General features: G+C 53.5%; 7 protein-coding genes across 7 annotated transcripts; 5 read left to right on the top strand and 2 right to left on the bottom strand.

The window, feature by feature from the left end:
• Positions 1-260: 260 nt before the first annotated feature.
• BKA58DRAFT_409088 (heterokaryon incompatibility protein-domain-containing protein) lies at positions 261-2,603 on the top strand (the record flags this gene model as incomplete). Its single annotated transcript, XM_046172124.1, has 4 exons — positions 261-447; positions 658-816; positions 878-1,286; positions 1,352-2,603. The coding sequence occupies 4 exons, from the start codon at positions 261-263 to the stop codon at positions 2,601-2,603; spliced, it is 2,007 nt and encodes a 668-aa protein (XP_046029482.1).
• A 315-nt stretch (positions 2,604-2,918) lies between these two features.
• Positions 2,919-6,100, top strand: BKA58DRAFT_436347 (heterokaryon incompatibility protein Het-C-domain-containing protein; the record flags this gene model as incomplete). The annotated part of the gene is made up of 4 exons (XM_046173405.1): positions 2,919-3,326; positions 3,373-5,270; positions 5,320-5,826; positions 5,875-6,100. 4 exons carry the CDS (start codon positions 2,919-2,921, stop codon positions 6,098-6,100), a joined length of 3,039 nt encoding a protein of 1,012 aa, XP_046029481.1.
• A 649-nt stretch (positions 6,101-6,749) lies between these two features.
• On the top strand, positions 6,750-8,791 carry BKA58DRAFT_99649 (Catenin-beta-like protein). Its single transcript, XM_046176356.1, has one exon. It carries the CDS (start codon positions 6,838-6,840, stop codon positions 8,683-8,685), a length of 1,848 nt encoding a protein of 615 aa, XP_046029480.1. The 5' UTR covers positions 6,750-6,837; the 3' UTR covers positions 8,686-8,791.
• Positions 8,733-11,258, bottom strand: BKA58DRAFT_354923 (uncharacterized protein). The gene is made up of 3 exons (XM_046168627.1): positions 10,998-11,258; positions 9,037-10,950; positions 8,733-8,986 (listed from the first exon to the last, which is right to left on the bottom strand). The coding sequence occupies exons 1-3, from the start codon at positions 11,207-11,209 to the stop codon at positions 8,899-8,901; spliced, it is 2,214 nt and encodes a 737-aa protein (XP_046029479.1). The 5' UTR covers positions 11,210-11,258; the 3' UTR covers positions 8,733-8,898.
• A 128-nt stretch (positions 11,259-11,386) lies between these two features.
• Positions 11,387-12,740, top strand: BKA58DRAFT_377672 (endoplasmic reticulum protein). The gene is made up of 4 exons (XM_046169637.1): positions 11,387-11,615; positions 11,756-11,890; positions 11,939-12,039; positions 12,089-12,740. The coding sequence occupies exons 1-4, from the start codon at positions 11,595-11,597 to the stop codon at positions 12,435-12,437; spliced, it is 606 nt and encodes a 201-aa protein (XP_046029478.1). The 5' UTR covers positions 11,387-11,594; the 3' UTR covers positions 12,438-12,740.
• Positions 12,741-12,978: 238 nt separating this feature from the next.
• On the top strand, positions 12,979-14,853 carry BKA58DRAFT_307343 (glutamyl-tRNA amidotransferase-like protein subunit A; the record flags this gene model as incomplete). Its single annotated transcript, XM_046167152.1, has 3 exons — positions 12,979-13,115; positions 13,161-13,756; positions 13,808-14,853. The coding sequence occupies 3 exons, from the start codon at positions 12,979-12,981 to the stop codon at positions 14,851-14,853; spliced, it is 1,779 nt and encodes a 592-aa protein (XP_046029477.1).
• A 2,223-nt stretch (positions 14,854-17,076) lies between these two features.
• BKA58DRAFT_99478 (uncharacterized protein) lies at positions 17,077-18,312 on the bottom strand. The gene is made up of 3 exons (XM_046176355.1): positions 17,909-18,312; positions 17,654-17,758; positions 17,077-17,604 (listed from the first exon to the last, which is right to left on the bottom strand). The coding sequence occupies exons 1-3, from the start codon at positions 18,235-18,237 to the stop codon at positions 17,511-17,513; spliced, it is 528 nt and encodes a 175-aa protein (XP_046029476.1). The 5' UTR covers positions 18,238-18,312; the 3' UTR covers positions 17,077-17,510.
• Positions 18,313-18,843: the final 531 nt, after the last annotated feature.

The following is an 18,843-nucleotide window of genomic DNA, read 5'->3' as shown; positions in this document are numbered from 1 at the left end:
ACAAAACTAATCAGTATGCATGCATGAGAGATGGCACTGATCTGGGTATGAAGCCCCATATCTGCGGTTGCTGGCACAAAGTCATTGGATCGGATGAATTCTCCCATGCAGCATGGATGCAGCGATGCAGTATAACATCATACAGCGTACGCGCTCGTTCTGTTTCAAATTCAACATTGACGGGCTGCGATTACTAGATGAATTGACTGAATCGCTTTCTGCTATTATCACTCACCATTTTCTCGTCTAAACTCGAAGCTATGTACCGGAAAGGCTCGGTCGTCCACGCCCCTAGTAGTGAGTGGATGCAGCCCCGTGTCATTGGAGACCCACCCTACTGTTCGGAATGCTGTAAGAAGCTACTCTGGAGGATAGTCGATCGACGCGACGAGATTTTTCATCTTAATCTCCACGACTTGATGGAATGCAGCAACCGGTGCATACTATGTGAGTACATATGTGGCCTGTTTGGACAGGATGATCTCGAAGAGCACCTTGCGCGAGCTACTATGAACACCCCAAAGCTGGAAGAACATGCTGGCTTCAACATAGCCAATCGGATAGTGTATCACAGTGGTGGTTACACGGACCTGTTCACACTTTCACGAGCGCCTACAAACACACCAAGAGTGAGCATCGAATGCGACTGGCGAGCAGCTAAGGAGTCACCTATCGTATCCATTGGGTGTGACACTACTGATTCCTGCCCGGACCCCAATGGCCATCTGGATCATGTCTCGATTCGCATCAATCTACAAAGTCACCTTACCGGTATAATACATGATAGCAGGTCATTCACGGTTCATACAAGCTTTGGTATGTACAGTGACTCTTCTGGATCCCTTCGGTTTACTGAGGTTTTTTTGACCTCGTTCAGGCAGAGCATTTCGTAGAGCCATATGGAGCAATGCGGATTTTCAAAATATCAATACAAGAAGTGCAACGATTCGCGAGTGGCTTTTGGAGTGTCAAGAACACCACCCTGATTGTCGGAAGACTTTAAAACTGGATACGCCATTAGCAGCGCGCATTCTCGCCATCCAAGAGCAGGGACACAATGACTTCTCCATCAGACTTGTTCGGGCTGAGGGCATCAATCTACATAACGAGCCCTATGTTGTACTGAGTCATGTATGGGGCGGAATAGACATCTTCTGCAAAACCACCACCAGAAACATCTCACAGTACGAGCACACTGGTATCCCTTTTGGAAGCTTGACAAAGACTTTTCAAGATGCAGTCAGAATCACTGCTGCTGTAGGCTTCAAGTACCTTTGGATAGACAGGTACGTCTTTATATACCTGGTTCATGTAAGAGACGTACGCTGACTGTCCAATTATTCTAACGTAGTCTTGCCATTATCCAGGACGATAAAGAAGACTGGCAACGTGAGAGTAGTAAGATGGCAGCGATATTTCGTGCTGGCACTTTCACACTGTCTGCTACTAGTGCACATAATGGTCATGGGGGTTGCGGGTTGACTGCAGAATTTGAGCCAGCGGTTCCGTTTCCCGGGTTGTATGAAGGCCACCCAGGGTTCTCTGCTAGGAGAACAGGAACATGCGGCAAAAGCTCCACTGATATTCTCAGAGAGCAGCTTTTACATGCACCAGTCAGCACCCGGGCATGGATATTGCAAGAGAGCATGCTTTCACGCCGTACCTTGCATGCTACGTATTCGCAATTCGTATGGCAGTGTGGCTCACTTACGGAAAGTGAGGATAGCACTATTTACATGCAGGAGAAACGCGCGCCTATGAGGATGGGCTTATTCGACATCCAGAGAAACAGAACACGCGAACACGGCGCTCCCAAGATGATCGACTCTACTGAAGATGAGTATGGGTTCGACATTGACTGGTGGCGATGCGTGGCAGATTACTCCAAGCGATCCCTTACCTTCTCAGGCGATCAATATGCCGCCATAGCCGGGATCGTGCAGTTGCACCAAGATTTGTCCAACGATCACCCAATTTTGGGCCTCTGGAAACGTCACTTGGTTCACCATCTGGCGTGGAGAGCTCTTCGCGAACCTCATCGGCACATCATACCCACACGGGAGCCCGCCGACCGCCGACCGAGTTGGACATGGATGTCTTATGAACACGGCAGCGTCGGGATTCGAGCACCCATATCTTTGTATGATATGATGAACGATTCAGCAAAGACAAGCAAATTACGGATCGTGTACCGAGCCCAAATCTTGCAGGCCAATGTCAGTTGGAGCGGCGAGCCGCTGACTTCCGATCCTAGTAGCAGCACGATTCGAATACACGGGGCGTTCCATGGTATGTCCCGGCCCGAGCCAGTCCGGCGTTGGGCAGATAGCAGCCCGTTACAACTAGATCCAGGCGTCCTTGGTTCGAGCGAAGCAAGCGGTCAATATGACACGCTCGCACTTGCCGCCTACGTGCGCAATCCGGGTTTGACAAACCAGCCACCAGTTGTAACAACCAGTTATCTGGTCATCGAGTCGATAAAATCGAGAGGGAAAGACGAATACATGCGTATTGGGAACATGATGTTGTCGGAGGACTTTGAGGTGCCTGATGGCCAATCGTACACGCCAAAGGGTGTTCTGAGGGATATTACTCTTGTCTGAAATAGACGGTGCTGTGGATCAAATTTGCGTCGTAGTTTTGGAGCTGTTGAGAACGACGTCTCTGGTGCGACATGTGTGGAAGTGCGGGAGTATTTGGTCGAGCAGCTGTCTCTTGGCGATCAGTCTCAATTTGTGTTGGGTGATGGACCCCTACGTCAGCCTTTGGCGGGGCAGAAGCCCCGTGCGGGTGGAACTGTAACACGCGCTAGCAGCATTCACATACACACAACTCGGCCCCCTCTCTCCCCTCTGTCTATAATCACTTCATAAACTCTTTCCTGGATATCAACAAGAGTATACGAAATCAAGAGCACGATGCCGCAATTCAGCGACGTCTGGCTGCCATGCCTCATCGTAATGGTGTTGTGGGCGCGCCCCACTGCAGCTTTCGGTGCGGGCAACATTGCGAGCCTCAGCGCCATTGAGGGACAGAACTGGCGCCATGGAGACATCGAAGACACCCTACTCACCCTGCTGATCAGCGGCCAGACTGGCAAGAAGTTCAGCAAGATGGATGTCAAGCGTGTCTACTTTGGCAACTGGCTGCGCGACTACTCCCAGGCCGTCGATGTCGGCACTGTCAAGATGGTTTCTGCAGAGGCTATCCGCATCCTCCTGTGGGTGCTCGGCTTCATGAGCTTCGGCTACGGAACCAAGGAATTCGAGGTCACCCGCGATCGCCTTGGGTGCTACAGACCCGAAGAGCACATTGACAACCCCAAGGTCGGTACACCGCTTTCTCCATCACGTCAAGATACTGACTATCCAGGACTACGCCGACAATCTCGATGCCCGTGATTACGACCGCCGCCTGCGAGGCCCCGTTGACGAGAGACGCGAGCTCAGCGTCGACGAGCGAACCGGCCTGAAGAACTACATCGCCTCGGAAGACTTGGGCATCACGACATCGGCTGGCATGGTTCGCGACCTGCTTCGGCGTTGCATTGACCTGGGACGTCGCTCACGCGGAAAGGGTCCCGACTTCTATGAAGCCTTGAGACTCCTCGGTACTGCGACCCACTGTCTGGAAGACTACTCTGCCCACTCCAACTATGTCGAGCTTGCCTTGATTGAACTCGAAGAGGAAAACCGGGACATCTTCCCCCACGTCGGCAGGAACGCCCTGTTTGATGTCCGCGCCGCTGGAAAGCAGGTATACCCCATCATCACAGGCACATTCGGTGGCGTCGACTTTTTGCACTCTGTCTGCGGAGAGATTACCGACAAGGCCACACAGTCCGAGCTGCAGGAACTCGAAGGCGCAATCGCCAATGCCGACAGAAACGAGAACAAGAGCAAGATCCAAGAGCTTCTTGCTAAGCTCCCTGACGGCATCTTTGGCGGCAAAGACGAAGCCGGTAAGGCGGAGGAGCTTGCCGACAACTCCAACGCTGCCGCTATGGGCAACATCCAGATCACCCCTAAGGAGCCTGAGGCTTTTACTGAGCAAATTGGAGAGCTAGTCAAGCAGATCTACCCCATCATGGAGTTCCACGACGAAATTATGCAGTCCATCACCGAGTTCATTGAGAAGATCCCAATTTTGCCAGATCTGATCGAGGAGGTCCAGAGCCAGGTCACTGTCTTCGTCTTCAGTCTTCTTGCTCCCTACGTTCTGCCCATTCTTAGCCAAGTCAAGGCTGAGCTTGAGACTGGATCCAGCGAGGTCATTGCAAGCTCTCGCGAGAAGCAACACATTGTCTTCAACGACGACGACTGCACCGACCCAACCCACAGTATGCTTTCCAAGGATCACTTCTCTAACGTGCTCAACGAGCCTGCTGGTCGCGTAGCCTCTGCCGTGCTTAGCTGGGCTGTCCCGCAAGTCGTTCAGTGCTGGGACGGTGAGGCAGACCCTGAGCAAACCATTGACCGCATCATCAATGGCGTGTTTCACCACCCTGCGGTTGCTGCGGCAGAGAGAAGGTACGGAGGGCGGGGTGATCGCGGGGTCGAAGAATGCCACCAGATCATGTTCGACACTGTTGGAAAGTGGTGGAACTCCAAAGACGAGAGCGCAAAGGAAGAATTCCGCCACCAGCTCAGTCGAGACGGTGTGCAAAACCTTCGCAATCATAAGAAGAATGTGCACGACAAGGGTCATGGTTGCGGCAAACCTCTGGGTATGGCCAACAACTTTGGCTCTTCCGGCGGACAAGGTCGTGTCAACCCACAGATCCAGCAGGCCTCTGACCATGTTGGCAAGCTCGCCGGCGAAGCCGTTGGTGGTGGTGCCCTAGGCGGCCTTGTTGGTGGCCTTGTTGGCGGCATTGGTGGCTCACTGCTCGGCGACGCTTTTGGCGGACAGGAAAAGAAGAGCCGCAAAGACGAAAGCTACGGTCAAGATGGCTCCTACACCCAGTCTTACTCCGAGACTGGTCACCACCAGGCATCTTCGTATGGTGATAGCGATCGTTATGGCCGCGCCGAGTACGAGCAAACACAGTACCCGAGTGGCGGGCGTCGCGAGGAGTACTCTCGTCAGGAGCGGGACGACCGTGGCGGATCTTACAGCTACGAACAGCGTGTCGAGACTTCCAGCTACAGCAACACCGGTGGATATGAGCGTCGAGAGGAGCGTCGCGTCCAGCACGGTGATGAATGGCGCTCTGAAGAGAAACGTGAAGGGTTCGATCGGTCTGGAGAATATTACTCCGAGGAGAAAGAGTAAGTGGATTTCTTGAGTTGTAACAATCCTAGGCTAACAGATGTGCAGACGACGTGGTAAGTCTAAAAAACACTCCGATGACGACGATTCGAACGATTCCGGCGGCGAGGATTCATACGAGAAGCGGATGAAGAAGGAACGCAAGAAGCGTGAGAAGGAGGAAAAGAAGCGCCATAAGCACAAGAAGCATGGCAGCGGCGATGAGGATTCGGATGATGCTGACAAGCGTCGATCAGGATCTGGTGAACACAGGCGTCGCTCTCGCTCCCGTGAGCATGAACACCGTCGCAAGAAGAGCAGCAGCCGCTCGCCCCAGCGCCAGTCCGGAGGCGACTCTCAAGGCTACGGCCAAGAGCAGCGCTACGGCGAGCAGTCAAGCTACGGTCGTGAAGAGCCATCCAGGTACGAACGCCAGGAGTACGGCGGAGACGCTGGAGGCTACGGCCGTCAGCAACCGCAGTATGGTGCTGACTCTTATAGCACTGGCGGATACGGTCGTCAAGAGGAGTCTGGATATGGCCGTCGCCAGGAAGAGTCGAGCTACGGCCGTCAAGAGTACGTCAATGAAAGTTCTCACCAGGACAACGTTACTAACTCTTACAGATCCAGCGGATACGGTCGTTCGGAAGGCCTGGAATACGGTGGCGAGCGTCCTGATCAATCTTACGGCGCCTCTGGTGTTCCCGGCGGTTTCGGTGAAGAGACTCAAGGCTATGGTCGCCGCCGCGATGATGAGGACGAATACGGCCAGCGAAGACAGGAGTATGGTTCCGGTGGTTATGGCGGCTCAGGCGGGTATGGTGAGGAGGGGTACGGAAGGCGGTACTAGACATGACGTCTTCTCCGCGGGAACCCAATGTGGCTTGGGGTTGCTGAGCCGTGTCCGGAGCACCGTGATGACTATGCTGTAGTACCTGCGTGAACCGCCCAACTCAGCCGATAGACTCACCAATAGGAACATCATCCTGGCTGACATAACCAACACCCTGAGGTCTACAATGGACTTTGATGGTGAACCGTTTGTTACCGAGTGCTTGATCCATACTATGCTCGTATAGAGTGAACGATCCTTCTTGTGGGTGAGTACTGGAATGTAGATAGTGACATGTGCAAGTAGACTTTGCGGCCTACAACAAACAGTACAGGCCTTACAACGTTTCAGAGTATCTATCAATCGCAATCTCGGTACCGGGGATGGAGCAGGATTCCTCTTCGTCCCAATCAGGGACACTCTCAGGATGGACCATAGCAACGCTGGAGTAAAGCAAGAGACCGTGCGAAAACAAAGATATGCTTGGTTCAAATCCAAGAGGTGCACACGCTCATGAGCGAGTGCCATGTTTCCCGGGCGAATAGATCAAAACCATTCGTGCCTGTGTGCTGCGGATAAAGAGGGTGCAGGTGAAAAGTGGAGCTGAGCGTTGCGGCGGAGAAAACACGCTAGTGCCGAGCTGGGACCAGTTGGATTCCCAATGTTCAGAGGTTCGTGAAGACGCGACAACTCGACCAATTCCGCTCCGTTGTACTCGCCTTTCTTCTGCTTCCTCTTACGTCGCAGCGCGCATTATGACGAGCATCGACGACCTCTTCAAAAGCGCAAACGGCTCAACAAAGCGCAAGTTCGAGAACCCAAACGAAGCCGACCCGACCCAATCATACAAATCTGCAAAGCTGGACGCAAATGGCGATGTCAAGACCCCAGCGCAAGCTTCGGTAGCCGACGAAGATGATGACGATGAGGCTGGTCCCCCGCTACCGCCCGACTTCGAAGATGGGCCCGGCGACGACGACGAAGGACGCTTCTTTGGCGACGGCCTGGATGAGAATGCGCGGGACGCTATGGAGTACATCGATGCGCAAGACGGCGATGGAGCTATAGGCGAAGAGAAATACGACGTGCCGTGGGTGCGCAAGCTGGCGCTCAACTTTGAGAAGAAGGTCAACAAGAACGCATCGCTGCGCGCAAAGTACGAGGACGACCCCACCAAGTTCATGGAGTCGGAAGGCGATCTGGATGAAGGCATAAAGGCGCTCAGCATACTGTCGGAGCATCCGGAGCTATACGAGGAATTTGCGAAAAGCACAGCGGCATCCAAGCTGGTGGAACTACTGGCGCACGAGAATACAGACATCGCAATCGCAGCGATTGAGATGGTATCAGAGCTCACAGACGAAGATGTTGGAGGAGAGCAAGAACAATGGGACGCGCTCGTCACCGCATTCATGGAGGCCGACCTGCTCAGTCTGCTTGTATCCAACTTCTCCCGCTTCGACGAGACCGATGAAGCCGACGCATCGGGCGTCTACAACTCCCTCAGCGTCATCGAAAACCTCCTATCACAACCCACGTACACAGACATAATAGGGAGAGAGACAGCGTTACTGAAATGGCTACTGGACAGGATACAGAAGTCCGAGAAACCTACTACACAGAACAAACAATACGCCTCCGAGATCCTCTCCATCCTCACACAATCCTCGCGACCGAATCGACATCACGTAGCCGACGCTAACGGTGTCGAAATCTTTCTCACAAACCTCGCGCCGTACCGAAGAGACGACCCAGAAAAGGACAGCAATGAGGAGGAGTACATGGAGAATCTGTTCAATTGCCTCTCGTCAGTGACAGAAGAGCCTCTCGGGAAAGCCAAATTCCTAGAAGCAGAAGGTGTAGAACTCTGTCTCCTCTTCGTCCGAGACGGCAAGACCAGCAAGAGCCGCGCCCTGAAAGTACTAGACCACGCCTGTGGTTACGCAGAAGAAACGACACCACCACAAGCCAACGGCAACACAAGCTCAAAAGGCAAAGAAGCCGCAGCAGAAGTTCCCGAAGCCACAAACAGCGCCACAGCCGTCTGCACCAAACTCATCGACAGTCGCGGCCTAAAACCTCTCTTCAGCACCTTTTCCAAAACAAAAAAGTCCCACGACCCTGAGCAGACCGAACATATACTCGGCATCTTCGCCTCTCTTCTCCGCTCACTACCCGGAAACTCCGACACTCGTTTCCGTCTCTTAGCCAAGTTCCTCGAGAAAGACTACGACAAGATACACAAACTAGTTGATTTGCGCAGAGACTACGTTACTCGGTTATCTGCTTTCGATAGGAAGATTGCGGAGAAGAAGAGGGCGTTGCGGATAAGCGGGAAAGATGAGCTCGAGGCTTTTGAGCTGGAGAATATCCCTGACAGGCTAAGTCAGGGGCTGTACTGTCTGGAGAGGATTGATGCCGTGTTGGCTTGGTTGGTTGCTGAGGACGGGGGTGCTAAGGTGGCTATTGAGAAGGCACTGGCTGAGAGGGATGAAGGACTGGGAGACGTCAAGAGGACGCTGCAGGCGCAACTTGATGGCGTGTTGGCCGTTGAGCCGGCTGAGAGGGAGATGCTCGAGACGCTTGTGGGATTCTTGATATAGATAAGTTATGGAAGCAAATGGCACAAGCAAAGGCATGAGATAGATATTTATCGTATTCGAATATGAATTCATGTATATACCGATACTTGGAAAGATATAGATGCTGCACAAAATGCACAAACGTCATCATGCTTTTCTGCTCATCACGCAATGCACTCATCCACGCAAGCGTATACTCACCATAAAGATATGTTTCCTTCACTTCATTACCTTCTATCCCTCAGCTTCAATCTCGTAAGCGTTGGACTTGTGCTTAGGCTCAAACTTGAAGTTTGGGTGAGCTGGACCCAAGAACATTTCACTATAAACACATTAGTCAAAACACCTTCCAAGGTCACAAGAGGGACATACCTAAGCTTGATCCAGTCTGTGTAGTGCTCACTAGCCATCAACGTCTCCAAGTCATTCCTACCCTTGAACCTCGGGGGACGATCCTGGATATTCGGGGGTAAATGTTCCAAAATACCAACCGGGACGTAGCGATGTGCAAAACTCAGCCACTCAAGCAGGAAACGACGGGTCGTGCCTATACCCATCTCGTCAGAGCCCCAAGTCTGCAGGCCGTACTTGGTAAACTTCTCAATGTAGGAGAGGCGCTCTGACGCGGACTTGTCCAGGTACTGGCCTTTTTCAATCTCCTCGAAGAGCCAGGGTTTGATGAGTGCACCACGACCGACCATGACGGTATCGACTTTGGCGTTTTCAAGATGGTTGTAGTAGTCCTCATGGGAGTAACAGTCGCCGTTGCCGACAAAATAGACATGTCCGCCGTTTGCGAGATCACGGGGATCAGCTTCAGTGGCGGTGTCCGTCTTGGCCGCTTGTTCTTTGCGGAGTCGATTGATGAGGGCGGAGCATTCGGCGATGTAGGACCAGTCTGCGCTGCGAGAGTATCGCTGCTGCTTACTCCTGCCGTGAAGCGTAATGGCCGCAATACCCGAGAGACCCTTTCCGGACTCCACGGCTTCGTGGCCGCCAAGCACGAGACGTTTGATAAGCTTTTGCGCGGTTGGGTGGTTGTCCTTAGTGCCCATGCGGATCTTAACGGTGATGGGGACCTCCTTGGATACATAGGTCATTCCTCGAAGAATACTCTCCAGTTTTGCCTCGCTGTCAAGTAGTGCGGAACCGCTTCCCTTCTCACAGACGAGGTTGATGGGGCATCCGCAGTTGAGATCGATAGCGCGCAGCTTCGGGCAGTATTCAGTCAGTACTTCGACCGTCTTGGTGGCCAACCATGGCTTGTTCGCCGCAATTTGTGCGCCGAACTTGAGATCAGTCGAGTTGTCATATCCCTGGACCACAGTGTTCTTGCCCAAGAACTTCGGAGGAGTTACCTCGGATTCGTGGGCCTTGAGAAGCGGCCATTCGCCCTTGTCACCTTGGATCAGTGGCATACCCATGGCCATCTCGCTCCAGGTCACTTGGCAGCCGAAGTCCACGCAGAGTCGGCGGTACGGCATGTTGCCTTGAGTGGTGAGAGGTGCGAGCATTGGCGTCTCGGGCCCATAGTAGAGCCTACGCTTCTCCGACGGCCTGAAGGGCGCCTCCACATACTCCGCTCTGCGCGCCTCTTTCTCCTCCTTAAGAACGTCCATGTCCATCTGAGCTGCATCAAACATTTCTCTTTCGTTGCGAGCATTGGTTTCGATCCATTGTAGGTACTGGTCAGAGCGCGGGGTTCCAATCTTCCGTCTCGATAAGCCAATCTTGATGTCCTTAGGCACGATGTTTACCACTTCAGCCTCTGCCTCTTCGTCAAAGCTGGAGAATTTGGCTTTGCGGTCGGCATCCTCTTTCAAGACCAACTCTTTTCGGCCGTCTTCTAAAGTGCGCTCTTCGGAATGGCTGCCGACAAATCGACACTTCCAGCCAAAGTGGCAAAAACCCTTGACAGCATAGACTGGACATTGGCCATCGAAGGTAGTGAGATCTTCTCGCCGGCCTTCCTTCAGGTACTTGCGGATATCGTGTTCGAACTTGCACTTCTCGCCGAAAGGACACTCCTTGGGTGAAAATTCATTGTAAGATGCGCGAGTTCCACAGAGTGGTATCTTGTCGCGCGAGCTACCAAAAGTGCGGCTGGTGTTTTGGCCCTTTTGCTTTTTGTCTTTTTTGTTGTTCTTGCCCTTTCTGGGGCCATCGCGAGCATCAGTCTTTGGCAGGCCTTCAGATTTGTGCTCAGCATCGGCGCCCTCGGCTGCATCGTCGTCAATGACTGTGTCTTTGGTGGCGGCCTTGTTGTTATCTAGTCGTATCAGGAATCTGGTGTTCTTAGCACGCGAGTTACTTCAAGTGGGTGGCGCATGTACTCTGCCTTGATGGGTGCGACACCCTTGACTCGCTTGACAGAGGTATCCGCGTCCTCGATGTCTTGACTGCTAGTCCTGTTCCTCTTCTTGGGGCTCGCAGGTGGTTCGGATTGCACATTGACTGTACCATTGGTGCCATTGGTGCCATTAGAGACAGCACCGTCTGGGACCGAATGGTCGGGCTCGAGCTTGGTTCCTTCACCTGTCGTCATTTTATGCAAGCAAGGCGGCCAGGCTGAGAATAGGCGTGCGTTGTTGGCGTTGCTGCTCAAAAGAGAAAAGCACTCGCTCAAATTGTGAGGGCAAATGCGGCTAGAAGAGGCTAGACCGGCGGCCCATGCGCTAGTGAGCAAGTTGGGAAAGCTGCGATCATACGTCACAGCTAGGCACTTGCGGCTCCCCTACATCACATCGCGTTCCGTTCCCACTTTCACAGCAACCCTCCTGCAATCCTCTCCGGCCCTCCGCACCATTCTCATCTCCCTGCTGGTCCTTTGCACGTATACGCAAGCCAGCTCTCCCAGGTCCATTGCTGATCCTGCTCAACCCCGCTCCCACACAAACACACACACCAGACAATAATACCACGTAGCCATCATGACGCTCTACTACAGTCTGGTAAGCAGCCCCCCTCATTGTATGAGAGCAGCGGTCGAGAGAGATGTCAATGGTCTCGTCTCGTCACTGCTCGCGTGCTTTCCTACGCGCCTTGTCTACAACTGCGTATGTGGCCTTTGTGCTAACTCTTCATCTTCTAGGTTTTCCTCCTCCTGGTGACGGAGATGCTCATCTTCTGCGCCCTCATCGTCCCTCTACCCTTCACATGGCGCCGCAAGCTCTTCACCTTCATCTCGGAGAGCCCTATAATAGCAAAGCTGCAATATGGCATGAAGGTACGGAAACCACTACATCCAGGCGGAGGACTCATCTGACATGCGTAGATCACGTTCATCTTCATTCTGATCCTGTTCATTGACAGTGTCAACCGCGTATACCGCGTGCAGATTGAGCTCTCTGGCTCAGACGACCAGGGCCGCGGATCGTAAGTCAAGCAACCCACCTACATGACGCTATACTAACGACACAAGAAGCGTTGCTGCTGGAGGCATCGAGCGCATGGAGGTCCAGGCCCGCAAGTTCTACTCGCAGCGCAACATGTACCTTTGTGGTTTCACCCTCTTCCTGTCGCTCATCCTCAACCGTACCTACGTCATGATCCTCGATGTTCTCCGTCTCGAAGAGGAGGTCAAGACCCTCAAGGGTGACCCCAGCACCAAGAAAGGCACTTCGCTGAAGAATGTTGGTGGTGCTGGCGAGGTTGGAGCTCTCAAGGAGGAGCTCGCTGCCAAGGATCGCGACATGGCGAACCTGAAGAAGCAGGTTGAGAACATGCAGAAGGAGTACAACCGCATGGGCGACCAGGTCTCTGGCAAGCAGTAGACGCGTACGAACGGCTTCGAACGGATACGGAATGCAGGCTATGGCTATCCTGCAGAACGGCAGGCGCACGTCCGGGAGAGGCCGTCACTACAATTATACCTTCAAAGTTGAAGTTTCAAGGGCTCTATGCAGGCGGACGCCATGTATACGACTACATTATCTTTGTCCTTTGGGTGTGTTACGGTGTGGCAACGAGTTGAGACGGAGGAGAGCTATAGTGCTGACGTAACTTTCGCACATGGCTCAGCAGCAATGAACAGTAGACATAATTGAATTCATGTGCTCTTCGATCAATATCGGACCTTGTTCGGAAAGCTTCTTTTGTTGTTGCTTACGTTGGGAGCATCGGACATCTTGGAGCTTGCGCAATGACGAAACACCCCAACTAGTAGCATGTGAAAGCTAGCGCAGTGCTTGAGGTATCCCGAGGCTTATCAAGATTCGCATAAAGGCAGCGGAGGAGCATACCAGTCTTACCAAAGGTCCAATCGCCTACTCCTTCAGCTTCATTTGCCATTGGTCCCGTGCAGTCGCAGCCAAGATGCCGGGAAGCAGCCAGACATCCCCGCGCTTCTTCAACTACCCGCTCCCTAAACCTCACGACGCGCCATACAAGGCCCCACCGCCCGGAAAGAACCCCGTAGTCAAGGGCGCCTTACTGCACTATCTTTCCAATCTGTGAGTCAATTTAGTTCCCTTGTGTCACCAAGCTAACAGCTCCAGAGTTGCGACTGTACCACTGGTCCCGGGCATCCTGTGGAGTAATGCTGGCTTCAGCTCCTTGCGAGAATGCAGGCAACTCGACGGCATCGACCCGCGTTATGACCCCACCGTGATTCCGCTGCCTGAATCCGACGATGCTCCCATAAGTTACACCGACAAATCCAACTTCCGCTCATCGTCCCCGCACGCGTCCTCCTCCAACCGATTCTACTCGATCAAAGACTTCTACGATGCATACTCGAGCGGCGCACTTACACCGACCGATGTAGTAGAACACCTCTTGCCTCTCATACGCAGAGATGTTGCACAGCGCTCGCCCTATTCGACGGCCTTCATGGACAGCAAAGTAGACATGGTCAGACAAGCTGCCGAAGCCTCCACGCAACGGTACAAGCAGGGCCAGCCATTGGGTATACTAGATGGCGTGCCGTTCGGAGTCAAGGACGACCTCAAGGTCACGGGATACAAGCATTATGTCGGCACCACTTACGACTACAGCCGTGGGGGAAACAAGGAAACGAGCTGGTGTGCGAAGATGCTCGAGAAGGAGGGCGCCGTCTTGGTCGGCACGCTGACCATGCATGAGATGGGGATGGGTGAGTGAAACGTTGCTTCTGTGGTTTCATGGACAATGCTGATTGATCTAGATACCACAAATAACAACCCTAATTGGGGCACACCACGAAACCCATACAACAGCTCATACTACCCGGGAGGCTCATCGGGAGGCGCTGCGTCTGCGGTAGGACATGGTCTCATACCCTTTGCTATTGGTTCAGACGGAGGTGGCTCAGTCCGAATCCCCAGCAACTACTGCGGTCTATATGGTCTGAAGCCATCCCACTCCCGCGTCTCCGTCGCGCCCATGCCAGACGCCGGGAAATCCGTCACCGTTCGCGGGCCCCTCGCAAGCAACATGTCGGATCTCGAGATCGCATACCGTGTCCTCGCCCAGCCTGACCCATCAACATATCCCTCATCGCTATTCAACCCACCCAAGAAACACACCGGGCCTCGAAACAAAGTACTGGGTGTATATAAAGCCTGGATCGACCGTGCAGATCCTCCAGTGCAGGAAGCCTGTCAATCAACCTTGCGGTACTTTGAGTCTGAACTGGGATACCAAATAGTCGATGTCAGTATCCCGCTGCTGACAGAGGGTCAACTGGCCCACGCAATGACTATCATGGCCGAAGGTGCAGCAGGACACAGGACGTCCATCTACGACCTTACGCCCGCCAACAGGATTCTCATGAGCGTGGCGCGACAAACCCCAGCAACGGACTTTCTCCTTGCCCAGCGTCTGCGCAACGTCCTCATGGAACATCTAGCCGACCTTTTCCGCAAACACCCGGGCCTCATCATTGTCACGCCCACAACGCCGAATGCTGGCTGGCCCATTGATGAAGCTGAACTTTCTCACGGTGTGACCAATGGCAATATGCAAATCAGGAACATGGAGTATGTTTGGCTGGCGAACTTCACAGGGATACCGTGCATACAATTCCCTATTGCCTATGTTGATGGCGTCAAGGGCACTGGCAAGGTCCCGATTGGGTTGAGTGGAAACGGAGAGTGGGGAAGTGAAGATGCGCTGATTGAGTTTGGATTTGATAGTGAGCAGTGGCTGGTTGATGGATATAAGGGTGGGAAGGTCATGCCAGAGGGATGGGTGGATGTCATGAAAGCGTAGGAGGGCGAGTCGACTTTGGGGTATGAATAAACACCGCCTGGCCGCCTTGTTAAGGTGTGTTTGGGATACGTTCTCCAGTGACATAGCATATCCACTCTCTCACTTCTTCCAGTTTTGACTACACTCTTTCTCGCTGATCCAGAGAATTGTCATGATTATCTAACACCTCTGGTTCCGGTAGCCGGTGTGGATGCTTGGTGTACTGGAATGTGGGTGTGAATTCATATTACCTTAATACCTAGCAGTCACGAAGTCTTTGGTGGACGCAAGGGTCAAGAAGATCTTGAAGCCCGATATATGGTCGACCGATATCTTGCCGTAACCTATGTGTAAAATTCCCGGCTTCGATGTGGGTGTAGCATCCAAGGTATCGACGATGTGGCATACTCCATTACCATTTTTTACATCAGTCAAACGTAGGCACAAGTCTCCAACGCCCGGACCGGAGGGGAATGACTCGCTGCCTGCATGTACAGCATCGTGGATCAGACGATGGCAAGACAAGCTCATGTGCGGACACGTACACCTAGTCACCACGTCTCATCTGCAACATCCCGTCGCCAACTGCAGGAGGCCATGTCAACTCCTGGTCTGTAGCGCCTTCCTCAAGTGTACAGAAGAGGAAGTCGACGAGACGAAAGTAGAAATTTTCGAGAGTTCCATGGAAGCATACGTGTTCAGCTCCGCAAGTACCGAGATTGACATGAATGCCGGCGCATGTGAGCGGTTGTTATCGTGGTATTTGCGTGTCGTCGGAGTACCAGGGCAAGATGGGGAAGTCGTGATGCAAGGCTGATAGAGATCGTCGGCGTCTTCCCCTCACCGCACCGATACCGAAGGTGAACAACAACAACAATAACAGCGCGCCCGCCGAGCGCGATGGCCTGCCTTTGGCTTTAGCTCATGAGCTTGTCAATCCCAATATTATCGATAGTAACTAGCACTCCCACCTATCTCGCTTGCTAAGTTGATGTCGCGGAACCCCCTCCCCAAGCGCACCAGCGGCCAATTTCGCCCCCACGAATCATAATATCCGCACCTTAATCTCCCATTCTCCTCGAAGGGCTCCGCACCAATCATGGTATGGGAGGAGCTCCGGACCAACACCCGAGTCGAGCAAGGTAGAGAGTTTCAGGATTCTTATTCCCATAACCTTCCTCCACGTTGCACTTGCCTTGCTTCCTTCTTTCCGGCAACAACTCGGCAAGTGCGATGGATGCTGCCTGCACTGCACATGTGAGCCTTACCACGGCAGAGCAAAGTGGAGTGCATCTGCATTACCGCAGCGTGGGCTTGGCGCACAAGTCGGACACATGAGATCTGTGACACGACGTTGCAACGGCGAATCGCACACTAGAGGCTTGTGTATGATTGATGATTGCATCGCGTGTGCGCCCACGCGCTAAAGCGGAACGTAGGCAAGCAAGCAAGCAAGCGAGAGACGCAAGAGAAGAAAAAAAAGCATGAGTCGTTAGATTTGCGCGTGATGGAATAGAGTTCTTTGGTTCTTTAGTTCATCGTGGGCATTCCGATCGCTTTCGCTTGGATGCAAGCGGAGAACAAACATGAAAGTAGGAACAACGGAGAGCGGAGACGGGCGTGCGTTACCAGGGCGGTGGGCGTTGTCTGCATGGTTTTCTTAGTCCAGTCAAGCTTAGTGTGGCGGCTGTCAGTTTTCCTTGTCTTGCGCGCTTTGGGTTGGGGCATCGTCCGACAAAGAGAGGGGCAGAGGTGCGGGTCTGCTCGAACAGTTTTTCTTGCGTTGCGGCAGCCTTGTCATGTTCCTTCGTGGAGCCTTGGACGGGTCATCTGCTACGCAGCTCACCGTATCTGGCATGGGCATGCAGGGTCCTGCCTGTTTCGATGCTAGATTGGGCACTCATGCACTGACACACATGCAGTCATGTAGTTGTCATCTACATTCAAAGATCGTGATGGCAATGTTGGGCGGCAGAAACACGACGGTTGTGCTGTGGTTCTGTGCATGAATAACCAAGATGCTTATTCGCTCGTGCAAACCATGTTACTTCTAATTTTCTCTCAAATAAGATGAAGCCTTACATAGCGCCGAGTATCAGACAAAGCACCGATACTTCAGCTATAGGCTGGAAGACGTTGATTCAACTCTTCCATTGGTAGCAAAAACAAAGGGGGCTTGGGTACCGTACAAAATCCTGCCATGATATAGAATCGAAACTAAAAGGAACTCCCATAACACCGTAGTCGCCATAGCCCCGTGAAGTGGTCGGGTGAAAGTGTAAAGTTGTAAGGTAAAACCCAATGGTCAAGGGCGCAATGTGCCGTGGTATAATCGCAAAATGGAGCGCGACAACACTGAGCCGAGCGGAGCCGAGTTCAAATAGTTGTCGAAAGGGTGGTAAGACAGAAGCTGTATGCTGAATCGAAGTGTAATGACGAACGCCGGTTCCCCAATCCTGTGCCGCTATGCAGATGCTCATAAACGCGGTGTCAACGTGCGTGTTTCGTGTATTGGAACGAGGTGGTGATGGTCAGTACGTGAGGCAGTAGACCATCATGATTGCGTGGTAGTGGGGGTTCGAGAGGCGAGTAGCGTCCATGATGAGTCGGGGCCTGGGAGGAATGCCGACGTGGTGGACGCTCGCAGTGCCTGTGGGAAGGAAGACGAGGACTGATTGTTATTTGATGACCCTGCCCTTGCCCTTGACTTTGGACGCTTTGCCAGCGCCCGTGGAGGTGAGCTTGCTGGTCTGCATCAGCTCGCCAATATATCTGCGAACCGTTAGTCAGTCGTCACGATGCAGATGCGGGGAGTACGTACGATTGGAGGAACTTGTTGCCGCCCTCGAGCTTCTCGTGTTCGTTCTTGACAACCTCGACACGGTCGACAATCTGCATGAGGCTGGCTTGGAGGGCTTTTGCTTGTCTAGCGAAACGGTTAGTCTGGTAAGGGCTGGGACGAAAGTCAAAAACGCGCACACAAAAGAGAGAGCAAGCACAGTGGGCGACAGCGACACCGAGGGGGTTCGCAGCGTTGCATGCCACGTACGTGGAGATGCAGGGTCGAGTTACTTACTCTATCAGAGCTTGCCGAGCATCCTGGCCCATCTTCTCAATCTCTTCGCTACTCCGGCGAGGGCTCATGGTGCGCGCATCGCCGTCGTCGTACTCCTCCTCTTCCTCCTTCATCTCGACGTTGGGGCTGTCGCGGGGTATTATGATGGTGCCGCTCGACTTTCTGCTCCCTAGCCGGGGCCGGGCCTGTAGTGTGGGGTCGTTCTTCATCTCCTGGTCGCTGATGGAAGAGTTGGAGGAGGAAGTCGACATGTCGTCGGGGTAGGACGGGCGGCGGTCGTCTTGCGTTGAAGTAGACGGGTAGGAGGTGATGGAAATCTGCGGGTTCATGGCACGAGACAGTATAGTGCGGCTCTCAGAGTGTAGGTTAGGGATGGAGCCAGGTGGGCGAGCGTCGGCAAGAGTATGCCGTGGGTGGGTTCAGGCCAAGATAAAGCCACACGGTTGATGTGGAAGGGTGTTAGAGTGGGTGGGCCCCTGTCGGCGCTAAGCCAGATAATGCTTCAGGGTCTCCCGAGACGAGGATCCCTGCTGGCGGGCGTCGAATGTGCACGCAGCGAGCAGCAGACAGCTCGGGGTGGCAGCGGCGGCGGCAACAGGCAATAGCGCGCTCGTATGGCTACTACCGGCGAGCACTGGAGCACGAGTTGACAGTGGCTGTCTCTGGCTGCTGCTCGTCGTCGACACGCAGGCAAGGTTTGCGTTGCGGATCGGCAAGGGCAAAAGCACCCACCAGAGGCGCGGATGATTAGAAGCGGTCAATTAGCGCTGCGATGGCCGAACAGCTATTGCCAGGCCTGCGACCAGGGAAACTGGGGCGTGTTGGCGAATGTCGCGCGGGCAGTGGATGCGCGCAGCTTGGACCGTGTCGTCGGCTTGATTCAGGGCGTGCGCGCGGGCGAGGGTGGTGAAGACGTTGCTGCGGCGCTGCGACCG

The sequence above is a fragment of the Alternaria rosae genome (assembly GCF_020736505.1).
Source record: "Alternaria rosae strain MPI-PUGE-AT-0040 chromosome Unknown BKA58scaffold_2, whole genome shotgun sequence".
Lineage (NCBI taxonomy): Eukaryota > Fungi > Ascomycota > Dothideomycetes > Pleosporales > Pleosporaceae > Alternaria > Alternaria rosae.
The sequence above is the reverse complement of the archived record's forward strand: the minus strand, read 5'-3'. Positions and strand labels throughout refer to the sequence as shown.